Below are 26,837 nucleotides of genomic sequence, written 5' to 3' on the forward strand. Positions count from 1 at the left end.
CAATACCTTGATAGCCCTACATGTTTTTCCTCTTCTAGAAATCCATCTACGATTGATTTGGTCTTAACCGACTCTAGTCATCTTTGTAGCCAAATGATTACTCATGCTGATTTTGATTCTGATCATGTCCCTGTTACATTTCAAATATCCCAAGAAGCGATTCTCAATCCTATCAGCTCCACTTTCAATTATTTACGAGCCGACTGGAATATATACAAAACGTATGTTGACTCCAATCTTGATGTTAACATTTCTTTAGAAACTAAACTTGATATTGACAATGCTCTTGAAACTTTAACAAATTCCATTGTTGAAGCCCGGAGCATTGCAATTCCAAAAAGTGAAGTAAAATTTGAATCCGTGATTATAGACGATGATCTTAAACTCTTGATCCGTCTTAAAAACGTGAGGAGAAGGCAATTTCAACGCACTCGCGATCCTGCTATGAAAATTATATGGCAGGATTTGCAGAAAGAAATCAAGAAACGTTTTGCTCAATTAAGAAACAAAAATTTTGAAAACAAAATTTCTCAATTGGACCCTGGCTCTAAGCCCTTTTGGAAATTATCGAAAATCTTGAAAAAACCTCAGAAGCCAATACCGGCATTGAAATTATTACTAACTAATTGCGAAAAAGCTCAAAAACTTGCTATGCAGTTTGAAAGTGCGCACAATTTTAATTTAGGACTTACTAGTCCAATTGAAAATGTAGTTACTCAGGAGTTCGAAAATATTCTCAATCAAGAGAACGTTTTCGAAAATGCCTGGGAGACTGATTTGGAAGAAGTGAGAACTATTATTAAAAAATTCAAAAACATGAAAGCTCCTGGCGATGATGGAATTTTCTACATCCTCATCAAGAAACTTCCAGAAAGTAGCTTATCATTTTTAGTTGATATATTTAACAAATGTTTTCAATTAGCATATTTTCCTGACAAATGGAAAAATGCTAAGGTTGTTCCAATTTTAAAACCAGACAAAAATCCTGCAGAAGCTTCTAGCTATCGTCCAATCAGTTTGCTTTCCTCCATCAGTAAACTTTTTGAAAAGGTTATTTTGAACAGAATGATGGCCCACATCAACGAAAATTCAATTTTTGCCAATGAACAGTTTGGATTCCGCCATGGACATTCGACCACTCATCAACTTTTACGTGTAACAAATTTGATCCGTTCCAACAAATCTGAAGGCTACTCTACTGGTCTTGCTCTTCTAGACATAGAAAAAGCATTCGACAGTGTTTGGCATGAAGGTTTGATTGTAAAATTAAAAAACTTTAATTTTCCAACATACATTGTTAGAATAATTCAAAGTTATCTGTCAAATCGTACACTTCAGGTTAATTATCGAAACTCCAGATCTGAAAGACTTCCTGTAAGAGCTGGTGTTCCTCAAGGCAGCATTTTGGGACCAATATTATACAATATTTTCACATCTGACTTACCTGAGTTACCTCAGGGATGTCAAAAATCTTTATTTGCGGATGACACAGGCCTCTCCGCCAAAGGACGAAGCCTGCGTGTCATCTGTAGTCGATTGCAAAAAAGTTTGAATATTTTTTCTTCATACTTGCAAAAATGGAAGATCTCCTAATGCTTCCAAAACTCAACTAATAATATTCCCACATAAACCAAAAGCTCTTTATTTGAAACCTTCAAGTAGACATGTTGTCACGATGAGAGGGGTTCCAATAAATTGGTCAGATGAAGTTAAGTATCTAGGGCTCATGCTAGATAAGAATTTAACTTTCAAAAATCACATTGAGGGCATTCAAGCCAAATGTAATAAATATGTAAAATATCTCTATCCCCTTATTAATAGAAAATCAAAACTTTGTCTTAAGAACAAGCTGTTGATATTCAAACAAATTTTCAGGCCAGCCATGTTGTATGCTGTACCAATATGGACTAGCTGTTGTAATACCAGGAAGAAAGCTCTGCAAAGAATTCAAAATAAAATTTTGAAAATGATTCTGAGGCTTCCTCCCTGGTATAGTACCAATGAGTTACATAGAATATCCAATGTTGAAACATTGGAACAAATGTCAAATACAATCATAAATAATTTCAGGCAAAAATCGTTACAATCTTCTATTGCCACGATTAATGCGTTATATGTTTAGGTTAAGTTAGGTTAAGTATATTAAAAACCTTTTTTTTTTCTCTTATCAGCAGGTGAACTCAACTCACCTGTAAAAAAACTGAACTGCTACGGCAAATGAAATGTAATATGTTGTTAACAAAATGTTAATTAAACCTTAAATTTGTTTTACCAAATTAGGATGAAATTGTTGTCAAATAACACAGAACACCTAGATATAAGAAATGAAAAAAAAAAAAAAAAATATATATATATATATATAATTATATGTTCGGAACAATAGCATTCAGCGTAATAGTGCCTACGCTCTGCAAGTGTTACATTTTAAACTCAATGAAACTAAATAATAACGCATGTTTCTTACTTTTCTTAAGCGCATTTCAAGTACTGAAGCTTTCCCTTCACGAGTTAGCTTGAGAATGGGTTGATTGATTTATACAATTATTTCACTATTGTATTTATCCAGGGCTCTTACGTGTTTGTGTAATCGAAAAGACCGGGAAACCAAAATGTAAAATTGTAGATTTGCCAAAAATCTAAATGTAGTAATGTATGTTACAAATGATCACAAAAGTATTGACAGTGGTCTAGAGTTCTATAGTTTGGCCAATTTGTGCATTTTTCAGCAATTGAAGTTTAAGTTCTGGGGCAGTATAAAGTTAGCCGGAACAGCCGAGGGGATATTATTTTTTATAATAATGACACAAAAATGGCTCCGTAATGCCTTACAGCACTTGAACCTTTGAAAAATCAATGAATTGTGAAAGACATGTAAGTGCAATGTATCATTGAAAACATTTGAATATGCTTAACGGCATCAGAATGCCTAAGTAATCTATTTATAATTAGTATTTTCAATGGCTATACCTCAAAAAGAACGTAACACCAAATTTCGTCTATTTTCTCATTCAAAACTCCACTAAGAGGGTCCAAATATCCAAACAAATCAACGTTGAACCAAATTTTGATGGTATATCTTTCCTGATAATCACGTCCAATGAAAACCCGTTAGAATATCTAAGATTTCCTTTGAATTAGGGGACTTACACATTCAAAAGGGCGTAACTCCAAAACGGGCCCAACGATTTTTTTTTTAAATTTTGTCTAGACATGCACCTTAGATATATAAAATGACTGGTGAGCACAATTTTGATGGAGATTTTTTAGTACAGACAAAAACGTCGAAACACTTAACGGACACTTTAGTGAATGAATTTTCAAAATCTGGCAGCCCGTTCACCACTCCATTTTTATTTATATAGACATGTTTTCCTAACGGATTCTTCGTCTTCTGGATGCATAAATATTAAAAGCGTAATCATCACCCACAAGCTTCGTATCAAATGTGTTACTGTACCTTGTCTTCATTGTGTTGTGTAAACGTTATGAATCTAATTTTCGTTAGCAAATAAAATCATATTTATTTGGTTTGTGCAGAACATGGCACAAGTGGGCTTAGAAGGGCAATATTTATTAATGTGTCAATTTTGTTCGAATCTACACGGAGAACTATTTTTACCTAATTTTTGAGTTTACTTTACCCAAAATTAAGTATATCGATTATAGTTTCAATTCAAAATCTCTCGGTTTTCTCTTTCTGCCACACGAATGTTGTCAAAAATAGAGAGAGCTGCATTTACCCAATGGGGGTACTTTAGCCCAATAAGCCAAATTTGGGTAAATGCAACTTTTCTTATGTTTGCGTCGAAAGAGTTCAATTTAGCGTTAAATCAACCCAAAATTGAGTATATTTTTCTAATGGAATTAAAGCCAAACTACCAAGTGGGGACCTTGGAAATTTAGCCAAAATTGAGTTATTGGGCTCAACTACGGAATTGCGTTGAAACAACCCAAAATTGAGTTAAATTCCGTCTCCGTGTAGTAAAATATGTTATATCAAATATACAATCTAAGTTTAATTTCAAATTCTAAGTGCAATATTTTCGCAGCGTTCTTGAAATTGTAACTAGTTTGAAACCAATTTGAAAGTTGTTCTTGTTGATTTTATCAATTAAGTATTTTCTCTTTGCAAAACTCAAGATTATGGGTAAAAAAAACCTGAGATTGCTGTAGAGAAAATTCTTATTCTGGAAAGTGTTACTCGATAAATGTAATGAAAAATTAAAAAAAAAAAAAAAATGACATGATAATAGTGCAAAACATTTTGGTTGGCGTGTATATGTTCAAAAACATGGTTTTGCAGCATATGAGAATAAAATAAAAGATTTGTTTCGGCCTTATATGAATCGAAAAAAATCAGCTGAAAACAGTCACTCGACCGAGTAATTAGCTAAAGAGAAAATCGATGAAGAGAAATCGATCACTGCGGTTACGCCCTTATGATAATGAACGTGAGATTTGATAGAATACATTGAGCAGCTCGCATCTTGCACATGGAGGATAAAAATCTCTGGTAAAACTTCGAGACAAATTCCCAGGGAGGACAAATGGTCGGGGTTCTGCTAAACCGCACCAAGTGCCATTTTTTCCCGAATTGAGTTTTTCACACCAAAGGACTTATATAATCATAACCTCTCTACCATAAAAATATCGAGTGATTTGAACAATCCCTTGTAATCTTAGATCATAAATATTGTTTGGAAGGACACGTAAAACTGTAATTTTGTTCAGCCAGAGTGAACCATAAACCAACGCACGTCATCAGAGGGAATTCATTTTTCAGATATAAAGCTATCATTTTCCAATTTCCTTCTATATTCTTACAATTTATCCATTCCAAGCAACTCATAGAAACAGAGGTCAGTTAAATTGTGCAGCAATTGATTTATTAAAATTGAATATTTGTTTCGGTGGCGTTGATCTATTTTCTTTGAAATTTAATCCAGCCACACCGCACTAAGTACTGTTTATCTGAAAATCACATTTAGACATGAAGTAAAGGCATTTACATACCATAAATACTTGCATTTGCTTGTTATGTAACATGTTTATCAATCCACACAGAAGCCGTAATGAAAAAACTAAATAATTCAATCTGTTACTGTGTGAACAACTCAGGTGGACTTGGTGCGCTTTAGTTGTTAAGAAAATGGCATTTTCGCCATCAAACCCCGTCAGACAAAGTGCACATTACTTGATTCAAGTTTATCACCAGTCCTTCAAGAAGTGAAGATGACCTAGTGGTAGCACACTAGATTAACACTCAGAAGGCACGAGTTCGACTCCCGATGAACCTTTTTTTCTGATGTTCGATCCGATGGTGATGGAAATTAAACAACTTTTAGATTCTGTAGTTATTTTTATATTGCAGTAAAACACCAGCAGGTCAATGTACATCTGAAATGATGGTCATTCCTGGTGAACACTTCACGCATTGAACTGTGAACTTGATCAGCGAAGGTACACCAAATGGAAGCAACTTGGTGCGCTTTGGCAGAGCGAATTCATGGTTTTCTTCGATCATTAGGATTTATGTATGAACACGTGAGAACCTCGATTCAATACATATGAATCCTTCCCATAAACACTTGTGACATGGATACCAACATGCACGGTGATGATAAGCATCATTTGTCTCCAATTTTACTTGTGTTGTTGAAAACTGTGAAACACATCCAACCATACCGAACCAAGAACCATATTTTTCAATTTTTGTTCAGCCAGAGTGAACTGAGTGCTTCATATTGTTTAATGAAATCCAATTACATCGTTAATTTTTGATGATTTACTAGTATATTTATTCTCGGTGTATTTATTCAACACTGTTAAGGTGAAACTCCTTTGAATCCACTAATAACTATATAAAAGTAGTGGTACACAAAAAATATTCTCCTATTTGTTGGTAATAGTGAAATTATAATTGATAAGACGTTGTTGCCAGTAATCGCTACTTCAATTTGAGTCTTTTCCCCTTCGACTAAATCAGATTGCTTGATGTCGTACGTAACCATCAACGTATCTGACAGCCCTGCAAGCGAGCAGCCGGCGTAAAATTAGAAAAATAAAAAAAGCGAAATGCTGTGATCAAGTGATTGTTTTTAGCACGGTTTGGTGAAATTTCAAGTTGTTTTCATCAGAAATCAACCAGTAATCGTTCTTTTATTAACAAGTAGTGAAAGTAAACGGTGTTGGGTGTTCTACGTTTAGCGAAAATGGTAAAGTTTGGCGAAAAGTGTTCTTCGTTCGCAGGCGGATAAGTGTAAACAATGTAGCAAAGTTAAACGACCGTGTTGAAAATTAGCACGGTTTTTGAAATTTCCACCAGCTACTAGTGTTAAAACTTCGGAAATCGTAAGGTAATAGTCTTCTGATGTCTCGTTAGCAATTTTGGAGTGAACTTAGTGTAGGTAAGTGAAATATTTTGAGAAAATAATGTGGACTTCCAGAAAAGTGTTTGTATATGTGAGGAAGCCATTTTCACTGCCATTTCAGGGATTCATTCCTATATGTCCTTAATCGCATGTGAGCGATAAAAAAAAATAAAATTATCGTCCGCGATAAACTAGTACAGGAAAATACTTTAAAGTAAAATATCTCGGAATAAAGATTTTGGCACTTGGTGCGGTTTAGCAGAGCCCTGACCAAATGTTCCTTGGAGGAATATTTCGAAAAACTTTTTCGACATACCGTTTTGTCTCAAATTCCGAACAGACTCATATTCCGAACACTCGCTTTTTGTATGGCGATTTGGTTGAAATGTTTCACTGAAATATGTCATCAAATTACTTGGAACTGGCAGTCAATTGAAATTCAATTTAAACATATTCCAATCTATTTTAGACCTCGGGAGTAGTGATGATTCTCTAGTTCGAGGCTAGTAAAACCAGCTCAGATAAATTTATTTGCGAAATTATTGATTTAAATACGTTTTATTCGTACTGTTCGGAATTTGAATCAAGGTGTTCGGAATATGAGACAGACTGAACACAGTGTTCGGCATTTGAATCAAAATGTTGTTCCATACTTTTGCATGAAAACAATATTAAACTTGTTAAAATAAACATTTATACCAACACACCCAACAGCTAACAATCAGACTTGACGAATGAATTGAAATTTTTACAGATATTATGTAATTTATGTCCATGAGATGCATTTGAAGACACGCTTGGCCTTAAGTGTTCGGAATATGAGTCAAAACGGTACGTCTAGCCTAGATTTTTGGTAGACCACAAAAATTTTCTAGAAAGTTTTTCTCAACAATTGTTCAATAAAGATAAATAGTAGAGCAAATTTCTGTCGTTGACGATTCTGTCTCTCCACCTCATTTTATTTTCTTTGAAACACGTAGGAATGTATTGAGAACTGCTGTTGCTCATTCCACCAGTAGACCAGTCTGATGAATTGCTTCGTCTCTCACATATAATTTTTAAACCGCTCACGCTGAGGAATCTGTTCTAAATCATCTACCCCTAAGTCCAGAAAACTGAACCCGATTTGTTTTTTTCGCAAATTTCAACAAGAGAGTAATTATTGCATCAGTGAGATATATTTCACCGCGCTCTCACCGTCAACAACCACCTTTAAGATTCTTCTTCCGGTGGTAGCTCTGATAACAAGTATGCGCTAATTTGATAATTTCTTTTTCTTCCGGTCGTCGTCTACTCTTGCGATTGTTCCCTTAATCTCAAGTGTCCCCAATCACACCTTTGTTTGCCGAAACTTTGAGACAAACAACCCGATAAGAGCTCGCTCTCCCGCATTATACAATCAGGTAGCACTGACCGGTCTTAAGTATTTAAGTTGAATTCGAGGGCTAATAAATAGGAAATTCCGATAGCCTCTCTGAGTCCTCACCCAGCTCTCCAGTAGTAACGAGCCCCTATTAGGAGCGTGATTTGACACAACCGCTGCGAGTTCAGTTCAAGTCTCTGATCTATAGCCACGCTGCACTGCGCGTGCCCACTCAACTCAAGTCCTATCACACAGTTTGAATTATAACCGCTCTCGACTAGCTCCAGCAGTTCAGTCGTTCCGCGACATTCCACTCGAAGTGTTGTGTTTTTAGTTTCGAAAGAGTTTGTAACCGTTGATCAAAGATGCGCATCGGAGCAACCATCCCCAACTTCAAGGCCGATACGACCAAGGGTCCTATCGACTTCTACGAGTGGCTCGGTGATTCGTGAGTGTCCTTTTTAGATCGAAGTTTTGTCCCTGGTGAAAAAGTGCTATAGAAATGTGGTGTTGATTCTTGCAGATGGTGTGTCCTGTTTTCGCATCCGGCCGATTTCACTCCGGTGTGCACCACCGAGCTGGGCCGTATTGCCGTCCACAAGGAGCACTTTGAGAAGCGTAACGTGAAAGTCCTGGCCCACTCGGTCGACGATCTGAAGTGCCATGTCGATTGGGTTAATGTGAGTGTTGTTCCTTTGAACGTTGTGAATCTTTACAGTAGTGATTTTGTTGAAGTGATGTTCATAGAAAAAAAAAATGTACCATCCTTAATTACATGTAGGATATCAAATCGTACTGCCCGGATATCATCGGCAACTTCCCGTATCCGATCGTTGCCGACCCGACTCGTGAGCTGGCGGTGAAGTTCGGAATGCTGGACGATAAGGACAAGGATGATCCGGAGCTGGCCCAAACTGTCAGGGCGTTGTTCATTATCAGGTAAGCAAGTGATTATTCGCTTCGCATTCGAATCGTTTTGTATATTGAATTCGTATTTCAGGAGCACAAATTTGGAGAACCAGGCAACCGTACACGTTGAAAATTTGATCGATTGGTAACTCGATGGTGGAATCCAATTGTTAAAATTCTGGTTCTCTAAGTTTGTACTTTTCTAAACTCGAGGTTTGATTTTAATTCCTCTCCATCTTGGAGCATCCTAATATTCATTTAAATTATTTTTTTTTATAAAATTTCTTCATGTATTGCCTTTTGAACTTGGTTTGAAATTTCATATATACTTACGCTTCAGTTCAAATTCGTCCAGTTTTTTTTCATATATCTTTAGTAATCCCCCAAGATATTCCTTTAAAAATTGATCCTGATAATTCCAAGCTTTGCCTAAGGCCCAGGGATTCACCTAGAAAATACTTCAAGGAATTTTGAGTAGTTTTAAAATATTATCTAATTAATAGCATTAGTTTAGAATTTTTTCCTAACATTCCTTCTCGGATTATTCTTGGAATTATCCCAGATATCACATAAAAGATCTTACAATGACTCCTGCAAGAATTTCTCCAGAAATTTCTCTGAGATTCCATCAGATTTTTCTAAGAATTTTATCTAGACAATATCACTCGAGTTATTTTAAAGATATCATGAAAAGTTCCTTAAGAATTCATGTACAGTGCCCGTTCGATTTTGGCAACATGCCCAAAATTTTCTTGTTGCCTAAATCGAACCGTGCGGTTGTTTTTATTACTACTTTTATCACCGTAACCTCTAATATCCAACCCCGCCTTCAGACGGGGTACACTAGGCCGTCCCTTATTTTTCGAAAATGCGAAATCTTTTAAGTTCGTCATTGTAAAGTGCTCGTTTTGGTAAGAAAAGAATCAGATAAAATTTTGAAGTCCGTACGTGGACGCTAAGTGGTCCCCCAACGGCTTTCAAGGTACCAGGTGTAGATGACCCCCGAGCGCAAATCGAGCTCGCTGCTCTAGTGCACGCTTCGTGAGTACGAAATGCCACTAGTTACACATTCTCCTGTGCGCGTTAATTGTCATTATAAAAGTTTATTTCCTTTCTTATTATGAATGTTATATCAACTAACTTTGGTCAATAGATTTTCAATGTTTAAAACACGTTATTAGATTGGCCAGTATCACATAGTTGGGTAAATGTTGACGATAAAGGAAAAAAAATGGTTATTTTTACCCGTTATTACTAGCCAAATCTAAAATAATATTTTGTACTATGTACATCTTTATAACAGTGCACGCTGACATAAAATTAACAACTACAAAGGAAATAAACTTCTTTGCTGACTGTCAACACGCGCACGGTAATTTGTTACTAGTGGCTTTTCGTACTCACGAAGCGTGAACTAGAGCAGCGTGCTCGATTTGCGCTCGGGGGCCGTACCATTTATATTTTTCTACGATCAACCTATCACAGAAGAAGAGTTTGATGGTATTCAAATAATTTCAAACCTGTTTTTCCTCTAATTACACGGAAAATAAAAATTTGACATTTTTAAAAATACCGTAAAACCTTGAATTTTTATTAGTGCTAAAAATCAATGACTAGAAGAGGCTTCAGGAAAAATTGAAAAAGGATAGGGATTTTCAAAAATAAAAAATATAAAAATCAAAAACCAAAATTCATAGATTTGCGAATAAAAATAAATCATTGCCCAAAAAGTGTTTAGAACGATTTTAGATAACTGAAAATTATATTTAAATCGAAAATAAAAATTTCGGTATTAGAGGGTTAATGAGGACCACGAATTAAAGTTTCCCATTTTGAATATGGTAAGCCTCAAAAAAGCCCACAGAAACATTGCGAAAAAACTTGATTCACAGAAAAAAAATAATAATGGATAAATTCTTGGAAGGAATTTCTGAAGTATTTCTAGAAGAATTTCCAGAGAAAATTCCTGATTTATTTTTTACAAAAACTCTTATTAAAATTTATGTAGAAGAATTTGCTTTTTCCAGAAATTAACGTTGTGACTTTCCTAGATTAATTCCTCCAAATATTGAAACAGGAATTCTTCCAGCTATACATTAAAAAAATAATTCAGAAATATTTTCAGGACTTCATCCAATGCTTCCTGTAGGTTTTATTGTTTACAATTGAAATTTATCAATGAATATCTCTAAGAACAGTACCAAAACCTAATCAATCCATAATCCAAAGGAACATTCTCAAGATATTACCTACTAAATTCCATAAATTTCTGCAAAGGATATTCTTAGAAAAACCTAGATAAATCCTTGGAGGACATTCTGAAAAAAATCCTGAAGTATTTTATAAGAAGTTCTTGAATGAAATACCTAATTATCCTGAAATAATCATGTGTGTATAAAGATTGTTTTTGCGAACACTTTGTAGAAGAACTTTTAGTTTTTTTTAGGAAAAAAGGGGAAAAACTCAATCACACCACACATATTCGGCTTTGGAAAGAAGCCTATGTGTCCCCCCGAAACTACCTCATGGTATTACCTCGGGAGACGGGGGCTTCTATTTTTAACGCCGCGTGAGCTTGAAGTACTCTCCTCTTCTGCTGATTCCTTCCTTAACCCAAAAAGCTCAGGGTTTAACTTAAACGTTCAAATACCCACAATTTGAAGACCCCTAGGTCAATTAATTTGTAACAAACTGATGCGGTTAGTTGATCTTACAATTCTTGGGTTAGACATCCCCCCTGACCCTCCCCTTCTTCTGGGTGTCGAAAGAAGCGTTGATACGATGTTTTTTAGTCGGATTCCAATTGTTTATCTTAGATATTAGATTAGATACAAAACGCTCATATATAATGCAGCTGCATTGCCGTAAGCCTACCATTAAAGTAGTTTAAAAGTGGAAAAGGGCCCTTTTACAGTTGCACTAATGCAAAAACGACGATAAAGCAATGAAGCAATTTATAAAGTAACATTAGTGCAGCAGTGCAATTTATAAAGTGATATTAGTGCATTGATACATTTGAAATGCAGAGTTAATGCTTTATTGCTTGATAACTCTTGAAAAATGTCGAATAAAAGCAATGTTACATCAATGTTGTTGATATGCAGTAGAATACGTGCAATGTTATAATGCTTGTGGTTACTTGGGTGGTTTTTGAACAATATGTTAGTTTTGTCTTTTGAGGACCTGGCCGTAATTGAACCGGTACCGGAACTCTTGGAACCGTAATTTGTCATTCCAATGAAAATATTTCATCGCATAGCTGTAAATTGATGTGTCGCATGATATGGTTTCTAAGATATCCAACATGGAACCATGGAACAACAATCCGGAACATCCGGAACCAGTTCAAATGTGACCATCAAAAGTATAGTGCTATTTGGTGTCCCATTGAACATATTTCATGACTTAGATGTGATTTGATGTGTTGCATGATATGGTTTCTAAGTAACATCTAACATGACATCATGAAACCACAATCCGGAACATCCGGAACCGATTTCAATGTGGCCATTGAAAGCATAAAATGTTATTTAGTGTTCCATATAATATATTTCATTGCGTAGAATTGAATTTATGTGTCGCATGATATGGCTTATAAGGAACATCAAACACGACCCCATGGAACCATAATCCAGAACTTCTGGTACCTGTTCCATTGTGGCCAGGTCCTCAAAAGGCAAAACTAACATTTTGTTTAAAAACCCACTCTAAATTGGGCATTTTGTTACAAGAATGTCTAAGATAAACAAGTGGAATCCGAAAATCCGAAGGGGTGGTTCAGGAGGATGTCCCACGTAAGAGTGTTAAGACCAACTAACCGCATCAACTTTAGAATTTATTTCCAGTTAATGTATCATTGAAGGTAGTTTTTGTCAGTGCTCACCGCATCAAAACAAAGGCGCCACTGTATATGAGATTTAACATTGTGACAGCATTGCTGTTCTGTGACACACACAAGGCTACGGTGGCGCTATCTATGCTTTCCATAGCGGCCGTTTTGGTTATTTTAATGATCCATTGGTCGAGCAATCTTCAAATTGTAGCCATTTTCAAATTTAAGGCACGTCCCGGGCTTTTGAGGGTTAAACTGACTCCCGCTCGCTCTCATTCGTCCTCTTGTCTCCCTCCGGCGACGGAAGTTGTCCACTAGTTTCTGTGGGGGAAAACGGCCGCACTGTGGGGCCCCGTCCACCGGTAGATATCGCAGGGGAAATTTAACGCTATGCGTAGTCTTCGTCTCCGGGTCCACCTCTACAACAGTTCCGATTTGGGGATGACGTCCGCACTGTAGATATCCTATACTTACTCGAAGCTCCTCTTCATAATTCGTCGGCTGACTTATCGGATGCCGAGGTCGGTCTGAAGTTTCCGGTTGGGGAATGACTTCCGGTTCATCGGCGCCCCGACGACCCAAGGCCACCGCTTTCATTTCTTCTTCTTTCCTCGTCAGGATGGCATTCAAGTGCCGAAGTCGGCCCGACGATTCCGGTTGGAGGATGACTTCCGGTTCGTTGGCGCTCCGACGACCCAAAGCCTAGCACTGATCTCTAGGCTTCATGTTGCTGCTCTACACTCTACTTTCGCTGTAGCGCCGATGTTATTTGTGCCACTGTCCTGTTTGTCAATTTTAGACCCCCTCCCTCCCCCACGTAACAGCTTTTGTATGGGAAATTTAAAAATTTTGTATGAAACGTAGCACTATTGAAGACCCCCTTCCTCCCCCTGTTGCGTTACGTAATATTTGATGAACTCTTATCCGCGTAATTGCACATCCGTTGGATGACATTGTCAACGTTTAACTTCGTCACCAAGAATGGCTTCCATCTCCTCTCGTTCTAGATCGAACCGCGGACATGCATATTAAAATTACATTCAGCTGAGTATCTTCCGTGTTAATACATTTGGGATAGGATGAGCTTGTGTGGCCGAACCTGTGCAAGTATTGTCTAAAACAATCATGTCCAGACAAAAACTGCGTCAAGTGAAAATTTACTTCACCATTCACCACTTATCCACATCGGCAGACTTCGGATAAGACGAAGTGTCCATTTGCCAGTCGCAGCTTGATCCCACTGCTGTTGCCATTTCCTGATGGTGTTAGCACGTGTTCTTTCTCGGACTCCTCTTATGTGGCGGTCCTTGTAGCATTCGCTATCTTTCTCGAGAAGGCTGATTGGTTTCATCCTTGCTATCGTGCGGTACGAACTTGAAACCCGCTAGCCATCAACCTATACGTACTGCTTAGACGAGATCGATTTCTTTCGGTCTTCAGTGCAGTCAACCATGCTGGACCTCCCTATCTGATGATCGATGTTGCCACGCTCGCTAGTAGCCGCTTCTTGCTGCTTTTAATCGACGAATCGTTTGCCATAATCCGGGATAACGCCGATAACGGCTTCGCCGCTTTTTCACAGACATAGTCGATATGTTCGTTGAAATTAAGCCGATCATCAATCATCAGTTGATGATGCAACCACCAACCGTGACTCTTGCTTGTTGCACTGCCTTACGGTTACTGATCATAACCATTTTAGTTTTGTGGTGGGCTATCGCCAGCTTCTTGTCCTGCACCCAATCTTCTACAGAATCGATCGTCGATCGTCTCGATGGCGAGTACCTCCACTTTCTCTCTTGATTTACCGGCTATCAATAGCACCACATCGTCTGTAAATCCAGCAATCTTTATGCCTCTAGGAAGATTCAATTTCAGGACACCATTGAACATAATATTCCAAAGAGTCGGGCGGAGAATAAACTCCACCGTAATTGGGCTACTTTTTACTCCTCGGCCTGTATCGTATATCAGAAACCGATTCTGAAAGTAGCTCCTTCAGAATCCAGCAAATGTACTCGAGTATTCCATGCTACTCAGCGATTGCTTTCTAGCTAGTGCAGTTAAAAGCGTTCTTCACATCTAGTGTGATCACAGTAATCCTTCCTTTCCCAAAGCATATTCGACAGCCCGTTCTCGCTCTCCGCATGTTTGGTAACCCAGTTCAGGATTACTCTCTCGAGCAGTTTGCTGGACGTATCCAGCAAGCATATGGACCTATACCCGGCTTTGGCAGCAGTACCAACTTATGTCGCTTCCAGGAGTCTGGGAAGCTGCCATCATCAATGCAGTTCAGCAGTGTGGTCCTGAACATATCGGAGTTCTCGTGGATCGCCGTTTTCAGAGCCAGATTTGGGATTCCGTTTTGTCCTGGGCCCTTCTTTGTATCCAAGGCTTTCGCAACACCGATCAACTCCTCATTTGTTATTCGAGATTCATCGTAGTCTCTATGCTGCACTAAGGAGTGGGATGCCAGGTTGTACACTCAAAAAAATCCACACGTCGTTGTTACGTGAAAACATACGTGGTTTTTTTCCATCGCACTTTTCACGTAACACTTACGTGGATCATAGGTAACACCGAATGAACGCATGAACAAGTGAACCTCATCAGTTCCATCGAAGTTCCACGTAACAGCTACATGATTTTTCACGTAGCTTTTACAAAGCTTTTCAATAGATCCTAGGGAAATTTTCATTTAAAGTTATCGGAATCAATTCATGGAAATCAATCCTGTTTTGCACATGCTTTTTTATATGTTTATTTTGAAAGAAGGACAAATAAATAAGGGATTAAACTATTATATTCCATTAATGGTTTCAAAACACTGAATGACCACCATCGCGATATCGATCGTCGGAACAGTCCATGAAACGCACGTTCCTTGCAAATTTATCCAGGGTCAGTTCCATTCAAAACAATCAACGTTCTGTAAATTGATGTAAAACAAGGTATAAAGTATAAATTAATTTGAGATTCTAAGGATTTTAACTAATATTTACCTTGGAATTGTTCTTAAAATTAGTTTGAAGTCCAGCAGCAGCAGCTTCTTGAGATAGTATCGGCCACCATTTTGACAACTGAGCTCAACAGAGAATGAACGCGATGACCAAATGAATTCAAATGCCTACGTGATTTTCACGTAAGTGCGATTGGTAGCCCCAGTAAGAATCACCGGGTCTCCATTTAGTGTTCATATATGCTCTGGTAATTATTACCTTAGTCAGGTGAATAGGAGGCAAAATGAATGCGGAATGATCTACGTGATTTTTCACGTAGCAATGACGTTTGGATTATTTTGAGTGTAGCTTCGTGTTGCAGGATGGTCGATTTGTCTAAAACTTCGCAATAGTACGAAGCTTATGGACCGATGCACCAGTTCACTAATTTGACGTTTGAGCGGTGCCGAATTCACTGGTTCTCATGGTCACATAAATCACACGGCACCGGCACGGAAACGTTAAATAGTGAACCCGTGCATTGGCCCATGGACCAATGCACGAGTTCACTGATTTGACGTTTGAGCGGTGTCGAATTCACTCGTTGCCATGGTCACGTAAATAACACGGCACCGCTCAAAAGTCAGATAGTGAACTCGTGCATCGGTCCATGGACCAATGCACGAGTTCATTATTTGAAATTTGAGCGGTGCCGTGTTATTTATGTGACCATAGGCCAGGAGAAGTGGATGAACTTGTCATTCATTTTTCTGTCAAATCTCATACAAAATCTACTTTTTCTTTGACATAAATTCACTCTGGGTGAACCACTTCCCCTGGCCTATGGAAACTAGTGAATTCGGCACCGTTCAAACATCAAATTAGTGAACACGTGCATTGGTTCATTGTGGCCAAATAGGGAGACTTACAGCTTCGGCACCATTCAACTATTATCGGCTACCAAATTTTAAATGCCAAACAGGGGAAAAGCACTAATTTTCGAGCTATAAGAAATCTGTGCCAATTTTCGGATTTTTATACAAAGTAGGAAAAAATCGTATGAATGGGTCGAAAATCATTGCTAGGTCGAAAATTAATGCTCTTTCCCTAGTATTTTTGTATCAAAACACACCAACGAAAACATTCAGATGATATGTTGTTCTGTCAGCTTCCCGCTGACGTGATTTTCGAGATTGAACAAACAATATCGCCAGAGATGTCATCAATTCAAATGAACACGCCTCAAAATGCGCCTGCTTTGGAGCTGCCGAACAGATGCGCCTGTAGTTCTTATGGGAAAGCTGACGAAGAGCAGTGTTGATAGACTCTCACTCAAATCTCAATCAATAAGCTCTCCCGAGGGAGCAACATCACTAGAGATTTGTATCGCAAATCTCACGCTTGAAATTTTATGCAAAATCACTCAATTAACTCAAACCGTAAAAAATGATTCAGTCACAAAACCCGTCAAAAACTCGTGAAACCCGAATGTTGTTGCTTACGTTAGAAAGGATTACTATAATTCTACCAGACTAACAAGAAATTTTTGCCGTGTAAACTGTGGAAATACGAGACAATGAGTCAAACAGGTGAACCAACTCATCCATGATTTTTTTTACTGCTGAGTTGCGTGATTGACAACTCACGCATGAAAAATCTCAAGCGCGAGTTATGAGAAATTGAGTTTTTCACAATACTGCCGAAGAGAATGAGGCTGCCGACAATAGTCACACTGACAAGAGATGTTCAAAGCGTTGTAGAAACGTATCCAAAAATCTTTTAACAAGTCTGTCGGTGTGCATCGATAGACGATTGACCAGTGCATAAATGTAAACATACAAACACGTAATTTGTCTGCTGATGTCCAAGAAAGCTACAAAAGAAGCGCGGCATCGGCTTAGACTGCCGAGAATACGTAAATTTCCCTATATGCTTTGATACTTAAAAAAAAAAATACGGCTGTCGAAGTAAATCAAAGTGCCAATAATAGGATCTGGATCCCTAGTGATTAACTTTTGTGGTTTCTGTGGATGTTACAGCTTCAATTCAATGCGATTAAATGAGTCGCAAACTATTTGATCTATTTGAATTGTAAAACGTAAATTGCGTATAATACTGGATGGCGAATACTTTTACTATGACGAATGCATGTGCATATACCCTACTGTGACGAGTTATTAATTGATTTAGATACCTAAAAATATATATTTAAAACACGTCCTGAAACAGACACAAACATTCTAAAAATGCCATTATTTTTCGTTATGTTGATACTTTCAAGCCCGGTAACGCGTCTCTGTAAATTCGCCTTTTTGTCGAACTGGGTTATGGCACTCTTCTAGAAGTACAATCCCTCAAAAGCTCATTTTATCTAGTACATAGTTCGAATATTGTTTAAGAAAACCACAAAGCTATATTCCACATTTTCACACGTATTTCTTAATCTAGTTACGCTTGGGAAATGCAATAAATGAATAGTAATTTTGGATAATTTCACTGAAATCTCCTCTTCTTGCGTTATATTTTCAATTGTAAACTTGTTCAATAATCCCTCCGAAAATGCTGCACTGTTGCAATTGTAAAAAAAAACTATTGGAAGGTTAACTTATCAGATAATGATGGAATGTTTTTAAAAAATATTTCCGAAGAAGCTTCTATAAGAGCTCAACTAGATAATTGTCTCCATTAGTTTCTTAGAAAAAAGCATCAAAAAGAATAATCGATTTCTTTGACCGAACGGTACTCATTGGGAGTTTTATATAGAAATAATTCAATCAACTAGGTATTTGACAGCGAAAACACTTTTGAACTACCAAGATCAATTTTTAGACATATCGTGTGATAGTGATAGCGTAGTTACGGTATACTTCGTAGATTGAATACTAGCAATCAGGCATTGCAGAATTCGCTCTCATTTGAGTATGAAGCACGATCAAAGCAAGCAAAGAAAAACATCCCATCTGTTGCGGTTCACGATCATCATTGTATCGCAATGTGTAACAAGTCTGATAAATGGAAGCAACGAGCGAGAGCCCCAAAGAGAGAGCGATGATAAAATCCATTTTTCTCGCTTGTTTACCGTTGGGGATAGGTGTTTTTCTTTACTGCCACGATAAACAATCCACGAACATCCAATAGCAATAGTGTCCCCAGGCTTGGAGCATGTTAAGAGGGGTTTTATCATGCACTACTATCCCCCAATCTGATCAAAGTTGTAGCAGTATACGATAAACAGTCTCTCACAATGTGCAGCATGTTATGATAGTTACAGAGAGCAACACGTGAGAGATTCTCTCAATTTTCTCAGGATTCAATCCCTGCTAGCAATATTAATGTTTTTTCTTTTGATAATCTCATCTAGAATGCCTTCAGGAACAAGGCTAGGGAATAAGCCTTGATTCAATCTTGAAGAAGAATACCAAAACCATGAATATTGTTATTCCCGGCCACACCTATCTTTACCGTAACTTGGGATTGGGGAAGGAAATCTCGCATACTCTGAGATAACGCCCTAAAAGCCATTGGTAGCCACGTGTGTAGCTCGTTGTTTCTGAGCAAAAGAAAGAATAGGCAGCCAAACCAACATCACGGGCAGGTAGATAGCGATCCTTTCTTCCCCATAGCTTTGTTAAATAGCATAAAAATCCATTCAAAAGCTCAGAAACAACGAGCTACACACATGGTTACCAATGGCTTTTAGGGCGCGATCAGAAGTTATGCGAGAAATGTTGATGTAGCACTTACTCAATAAGAGGCCTCCAACTCAGCGACACCCTCATAATTGCTTACGAAATTGAGGGTTTGGAGGGGTATTAGGTCATCAGGATTCGAAGCTAGCGATAGACCCAGATCAGTTGTTGTTTAATGGCTTTCAATATAATCTTTTGAATGCCGACGATCATTCAAAGTTGATATAAAAATTGTGGGATGTGGAGAAATCAAGTAAATCATTTTTTTTTAATTTCTTTATTAGTATCATTCCAAACATTACATTCATTATTTCTTATATCTAGGTGTTCTGTGTTATTAGACAACACTATCATCCTAATTTGGTAAAACAAATCTAAGATTTAATTAACATTTTGTTAACAACATATTACATTTCATTTGCCGTAGCAGTTCAGATTTTTACAGGTGAGTTGATTTCTTAACCTAACTTAACCTAAACATATAACGCATTAATCGTGGCAATAGAAGATTGTAACGATTTTTGCCTGAAATTATTGATTATTTTATTTGACATTTGTTCCAATGTTTCAACATTGGATATTCTATGTAACTCATTGGTACTATACCAGGGAGGAAGCCTCAGAATCATTTTCAAAATTTTATTTTGGATTCTCTGCAGAGCTTTCTTCCTGGTATTACAACAGCTAGTCCATATTGGTACAGCATACAACATGGCTGGCCTGAAAATTTGTTTGAATATCAAAAGCCTGTTCTTAAGACAAAGTTTTGATTTTCTAATAATAAGGGGATAGAGACATTTTACATATTTGTTACATTTGGCTTGAATGCCCTCAATGTGATTTTTGAAAGTTAAATTCTTATCTAGCATGAGCCCTAGATACTTAACTTCATCTGACCAATTTATTGGAACCCCTCTCATCGTGACAACATGTCTACTTGAAGGTTTCAAATAAAGAGCTTTTGGTTTATGTGGGAATATTATTAGTTGAGTTTTGGAAGCATTAGGAGAAATCTTCCATTTTTGCAAGTATGAAGAAAAAATATCCAAACTTTTTTGCAATCGACTACAGATGACACGCAGGCTTCGTCCTTTGGCGGAGAGGCCTGTGTCATCCGCAAACAAAGATTTTTGACATCCCTGAGGTAATTCAGGTAAGTCAGATGTGAAAATATTGTATAATATTGGTCCCAAAATGCTGCCTTGGGGAACACCAGCTCTTACAGGAAGTTTTTCAGATCTGGAGCTCTGATAATTAACCTGAAGTGTACGATTTGACAGATAACTTTGAATTATTCTAACAATGTATGTTGGAAAATTAAAGTTTTTCAATTTTACAATCAAACCTTCATGCCAAACACTGTCGAATGCTTTTTCTATGTCTAGAAGAGCAAGACCAGTAGAGTAGCCTTCAGATTTGTTGGAACGGATCAAATTTGTTACACGTAAAAGTTGATGAGTGGTCGAATGTCCATGTCGGAATCCGAACTGTTCATTGGCAAACAATGAATTTTCGTTGATGTGGGCCATCATTCTGTTCAAAATAACCTTTTCAAAAAGTTTACTGATGGAGGAAAGCAAACTGATTGGACGATAGCTAGAAGCTTCTGCAGGATTTTTGTCTGGTTTTAAAATTGGAACAACCTTAGCATTTTTCCATTTGTCAGAAAATATGCTAATTGAAAACATTTGTTATATATATCAACTAAAAATGATAAGCTACTTTCTGGAAGTTTTTTGATGAGGATGTAGAAAATTCCATCATCGCCAGGAGCTTTCATATTTTTGAATTTTTTAATAATAGTTCTCACTTCTTCCAAATCAGTCTCCCAGGCATTTTCGAAAACGTTCTCTTGATTGAGAATATTTTCGAACTCCTGAGTAACTTCATTTTCAATTGGACTAGTAAGTCCTAAATTAAAATTGTGCGCACTTTCAAACTGCATAGCAAGTTTTTGAGCTTTTTCGAAATTAGTTAGTAATAATTTGTTTTCCTCTTTCAATGCCGGTATTGGCTTCTGAGGTTTTTTCCAGATTTTAGATAATTTCCAAAAGGGCTTAGAGCCAGGGTCCAATTGAGAAATTTTATTTTCAAAATTTTTGTTTCTTAAATCTGCAAAACGTTTCTTGATTTCTTTCTGCAAATCCTGCCATATAATTTTCATAGCAGGATCACGAGTGCGTTGAAATTGCCTTCTCCTCACGTTTTTAAGACGGATCAAGAGTTTAAGATCATCGTCTATAATCACGGATTCAAATTTTACTTCACATTTTGGAATTGCAATGTTCCTGGCTTCAACAATGGAATTTGTTAAAGTTTCAAGAGCATTGTCAATGTCAATTTTAGTTTCTAAAGAAATGTTAACATCAAGATTAGAGTCAACATACGTTTCGTATATATATTCCAGTCGGCTCGTAAATAATTGAAAGTGGAGCAGATAGGATTGAGAATCGCTTCATGCGATATTTGAAATGTAACAGGGTCATGATCAGAATCAAAATCAGCATGAGTAACTAATTGGCTACAAAGATGACTAGAGTCGGTTAAGACCAAGTCAATCGTAGATGGATTTCTAGAAGAGGAAAAACATGTAGGGCTATCAGGGTATTGAATTGAGAAATATCCTGAAGAGCACTCATCAAATAAAATTCTGCCGTTGGAATTACTTTGAGAATTATTCCATGACCGATGTTTGGCATTAAAGTCACCAATGACAAAAAATTTTGACTTATTGCGAGTCAATTTTCGCAAGTCAGTTTGGAGCAAATTAACTTGCTGTCTAGAGCATTGAAAAGGCAAATAGGCAGCTATGAATGTATATTTACCAAACAGTGTTTCAACAGAAACACCTAAAGTTTCAAAAACTTTAGTTTCAAATGACGAAAACAGTTGATGTTTTATACGCCTATGAATGATGATTGCAACTCCCCCACATGCCCCATTAAGTCGATCGTTACGATAAACAAAAAAGTTAGGATCTCTTTTGAGTTTAGATCCAGGTTTTAAATAAGTTTCGGTAATAACTGGTATATGCACGTTATTCACCGTAAGAAAATTAAACAGCTCGTCCTCTTTACCATTCAGAGAACGAGCATTCCAATTTAAAATATTTAAATTATTATTTGGATCCATTAGAAAAACGTAATCCAATAACAATTTGATTTGTAAATTTTACACCTACTTGGACTGCTTCAGTCATAGTGGTGGCTTTGAACATTGCATCAATCATTAGATTCAATTGTTCAGTTAGAAAATTAAAATCAGAGGCAGACATATCATCTGATGATTTCCCATTGGAATTTTCGGTAGACGAAGAAGCGGGGTAGGAGTTACCTGTGGCGGTAGGGTTTTTTCCATTTGATTTGAAACAAGTAGAATGGGTACTCATGGAACGAATAGGGGAAGAGTTCAAATTACCTGCTACGATATCGGCAAAGGATTTACCGTGGGTAGATACATTCGAAATTGAAAGATTCGAATGGCTACCCGACGGATTAAAATTTGTTTGCGAATGAGCACGATTATGATCTTCCTGGTGGGTATGATTCCTAATCAAGCGATCGTTAACTGAAAAATGAGCATTGTTCGATACTCTACCAGGCAAATTCCGGAAACGACCGTTATCGTAACGGATATTATCCTTCATCTGCCTGGCACGAGCCTCAACGACTCTTTTGCGTGAAATGCATTCCCAAAAGTTAGCTTTGTGAGGGCCCTTACAATTGGCGCATTCAAATTTTCTGGTATCTTCTTTCACAGGACAGTCGTCCTTAGCGTGAGAAGAACCTCCGCAAATCATGCATTTAGCATCCATGCGACAATTTTTTGTACCATGACCCCACTTTTGGCACCGACGGCACTGAGTGGGGTTCTGGTAATTTCCACCAGGTTTCTGGAAATGTTCCCACGTCACACGGACATCGAACATAAGTTTAGCTTTTTCTAAAGCTTTAATATTATTTAGTTCTTTTTTGTTAAAGTGAACTAAATAATATTCTTGAGAAAGCCCTTTCCGAACAATGCCAGATTGGGTTCTCTTTTTCATAATGATTACTTGGACTGGGGAAAATCCAAGTAAATCATTTATTCCATTTTTGATCTCTTCAGGTGACTTATAGTCACTTGAGAGACCTTTCAAGACGACTTTGAACAAACGTTCAGTTTTGTCGTCATAAGTAAAAAATTTATGCTTCTTCTCTTCAAGATATCTGAGAAGAAGTTCGCGATCTTTGAGAGTTTCCGGCAAAACGCGACAGTCTCCTTTCTTTGCGATTTGGAAGGAAACCTTGATTCCCCTAATGGAGTTCAAGATCTCCTGCCTAAATCCCCCAAATTCGGAACAACTGACCACGATAGGCGGCACTCTTTGCTTCCTCACTTGAATCAAAGAGCCTGGGCTAGAGGCTGCTTCGATTTGGTGTTCGGAAAATTTGTCTAGAGCATCGAACTGATTGCTCATTTCGATACAATTATTCATTTCACCCTTGGAAGAAACTTCGCATTCCGGGGAAGCGTCCTTTCTTCCATTCTTGCCACGTGTAGTGACAGTTTTAAAACCCACTTTTTTGGAAGGAAGTAGTGAATTCAGAGATTCACCCTTCCTTTTGTTTGTTGTTGATACCATGTTTAGTTAATAAACGAGAAAGACGTGACCTTCGAGAGGTTTTTTCCCTAGACGGTGTCCAAGAAGGATTACCACCGCTAGCTTTCGCCAACGGGTCCAACGAAAAATCGAAGGCACGGGTCCAAACAAGGATCGTAAAGGGATCAATAGTAGAAAAAATAGTACTGAAAAGTACTGTTTAAGTAGCACTGAAAAGTACCGTTTTTAATTTTAGCACTGAAAAGTACTGTTTATGTAGCACTGAAAAGTACTGTTTTATTGCTTTAGGTAGTTTTTAAGAAAACTTCCAAGAGCAGAGAGAATTCGTGTACGCACAGCACGAAGGTACGATGCGCACTGACAAGTGAATCATTCATTCGACTAGTGTTCGTCCATGTACCCTCGAGAGTTAGTCCTATGCTGATACTGTTGGACACATTTACCAGCTTCAAATATTTCGAGAACCGTTTCCCAACCGGATGTCTAAAATTTGTTTTTTTTTTCAATAAGATCGGTCTCAGCTTGAAATTCTATCTGTTACTATTTAAAACCAAATGAGTTACTTTGAGCAACTACAATAAATTTATAGACATATGACCCATTCTGCCTCTCTAGGTCACAACAGTAATTTTTATGGTGTTGAACTTGGGTTAATGTTACGAGAATAGAAGCAATTGGAACTAAGCAATCATTCTTCCTGTACGATGTAATTTCTCCCAATCTAAACTATGACCATTTTCCCTCTTATCTTTCTAGCCCGGATCATCGCGTTCGGTTGACGATGCACTATCCCACATCAACTGGAAGGAATGTCGAGTAAGTACATATGTAAATTGCAGATACATCTGCCCCAAAAACCAAACTGAAGATTAAATTACTTCTGTCGCCCGCCTGTCGGGTCCAATCAGTAAATTAACATGTCCACATTTTTGTTCCAATCCATCAAACCAGTGAAATCCTGCGGGTCATCGATTCACTGCAGCTGACCGACCGTCTCAAAGTGATTGCCACGCCCGCCAACTGGACGGTAAGTCTACTACATAATGGGGCGATATATTCCCCCTTATCATCATTATGAACCGGGAATAAATTTGAAATTTTCTCGATTCCTTAGCCCGGCACCAAAGTAATGATCCTACCGAGTGTCTCCGAGGCGGACGCTGATAAGATGTTCTCCAACATTGAGCGCGTTTCGATGCCATCGGGTAATGTGTACGTGCGCACCACCACTGATTATGAGTAACGATCCACGATATGTGGGTACACCCTATAGATAGAGTCAAGTGCATCAAGCGCAAGTATGAGTTGAATTGCTGAAGCCAGACGCGTATTTCGTATGCATGATATTATATATTCATTTTACGACACAAACAGTTTTTGTTTTTCATTTCCATTCCTAATATTCTAATATATTATTCAGCACTTGTCTGTGAAAGAATCTTGTTGCATTCCCACCTATATCACATCCCGTCCCAAGCAAGGAATCCGATTTCATCTGGTTATGTCTCGTCAAGGCTGTGGGAGGCCATATTTAAACTTGTAGGCGAACAGGTTCGCCGGTTGATTGTTGACGAAGCTCTCACGTGGCAAAGCCGGTAGTTTAAGTTTCAATGAGGGGAACTGGTATTGTCCTTGATCGTTTGCTTGTACTTATCACTTGAATGGTAGTTTTGATAGAATGAAAGTTATCATTGTGGTTGATTCTTGTTGTTTTACAACTATATGGGAGAAGGGGTGGTAAAATGAACACCTTAAGGATATCATCTTGTTTCAGATAGAAAAAACGAGGAATTTGTGTAGTTCTATCGCACAAAATCAAAAATATAAAGGTGCGATAAAAATTCAGACTAAAATAACTAAATTATAAATGTTTATTTTACCTGCACTATGTAGGTAAAATTGAGGGGCCCAGATAGCCGTAGCGGTAAATGCGCAGCTATTCCGCAAGACCAAGCTGAGGGTCGTGGGTTTGTATCCCAACGGTCGAGGATCTTTTCTTGTTGGAAATTTTCTCGATTCCCAGGGCATAGAGTATCTTCGTACCTGCCACACGATATACAAATGCAAAAATGGTCAATTGGCAAAGAAAGCTCTCAGTCAATAACTGTGGAAGTGCTCATAAGAACACTAAGCTGAGAAAGCAGGCTTTGTCCCAGTAGGGACGTAACGTCAGAAAAAAGAAGATGTAGGTAAAATTAACAGCTGTTGGTGATAAAATAAACATCATTCAAAAAACGTGAGCAAAAAAATTTGTTTTAATTTTCATTACATTTCTGAAAGTATGATTGTAACTCAATCAAAAAGAAATCTAAAGGTATCAGATTTGACACCATATCATAACGATATTCACCTCACTGAAAAACCTCAAGAACTTTAAGTTAAAAGTTACGTCAGTTCTAATTTTCTAATTTGGTTTTCTCAAATCTATGTTTTCGATGATATTTTCACTTTAATTGACATCCGTATCAATCATAACACTCTGCATTATGTTCTAAATCGTCCGTGCGTCATAAAAATAATTGAAATTTGTGTTTTCTCAGTAAAAGGCAGGGTATTCATTTTACCACCCCTGGTTATTTCAAATTGTAAATTTGTGACCCCTACCACCCCATGTAACGCTTTTTGTGTGAACAATTTAAAAAATTGTATGGGTCGTACACTCGAGCCTACTCCCTCTCCCTCCGAGCGTTGCGTCATATGTGAACGGTCCTATATTGATAAAGGTACTTAGGGTATGGAGGGGAAAGGTGAGTTACCTAAGGGATATATCTCATCGTATACAAATCTAATAGACCTTTTTTTACTGCAATCTTTCACACACTAATAAGCTATGATAATAGGCGAATAAATAATCAAAGCAAGCCTCTTGAAAATATCCAAGTTTTATTCAAAAAATCCTAGCAAATTACATAATAATGTTTAGCTTCCAAAATGCTTCAGCAATTTATGTTATAGAATAATCTTTCAGAATAAAATAACACATTTCAAAAATATTACACCTATCAGTGATGCATTTAAACACGTTCAGTTCGCGTTCCAGTTCATTTGACTCGATTGATTTTGACTGATTTACGACAACAATGTATGTCAAAGTTATGTTTTTGATATGCATAATATCATAGGCTGTGTTT

At 37.5% G+C, this 26,837-nt stretch overlaps 2 protein-coding genes across 15 annotated transcripts in view; one reads left to right on the forward strand and one right to left on the reverse strand.

The window, feature by feature from the left end:
* LOC5574194 (ADP-ribosylation factor-like protein 6) overlaps positions 1-26,837 on the reverse strand; it is a 58,023-nt gene that overhangs the window by 20,593 nt on the left and 10,593 nt on the right. The window lies entirely within an intron of this gene.
* Positions 7,816-25,079, forward strand: LOC5574193 (peroxiredoxin-6). Its single transcript, XM_001661200.3, has 6 exons — positions 7,816-8,182; positions 8,258-8,414; positions 8,516-8,673; positions 24,463-24,522; positions 24,658-24,733; positions 24,821-25,079. Exons 1-6 carry the CDS (start codon positions 8,100-8,102, stop codon positions 24,947-24,949), a joined length of 663 nt encoding a protein of 220 aa, XP_001661250.1. The 5' UTR covers positions 7,816-8,099; the 3' UTR covers positions 24,950-25,079.

Source organism: Aedes aegypti, chromosome 3, assembly GCF_002204515.2.
Source record: "Aedes aegypti strain LVP_AGWG chromosome 3, AaegL5.0 Primary Assembly, whole genome shotgun sequence".
Taxonomy (NCBI): Eukaryota; Metazoa; Arthropoda; class Insecta; order Diptera; family Culicidae; genus Aedes; species Aedes aegypti.

What these genes read in the sequence shown, in the direction of transcription:
- LOC5574193 (XM_001661200.3), top strand. Translation starts at nt 8,100, where the DNA reads ATGCGCATCGGAGCAACCATCCCCAACTTCAAGGCCGATACGACCAAG. An exon ending in GCCATGTCGATTGGGTTAAT is followed by an intron (nt 8,415 to 8,515) that starts GTGAGTGTTGTT and finishes AATTACATGTAG; the next exon opens with GATATCAAATCGTACTGCCC. An exon ending in CCACGCCCGCCAACTGGACG is followed by an intron (nt 24,734 to 24,820) that starts GTAAGTCTACTA and finishes TCGATTCCTTAG; the next exon opens with CCCGGCACCAAAGTAATGAT.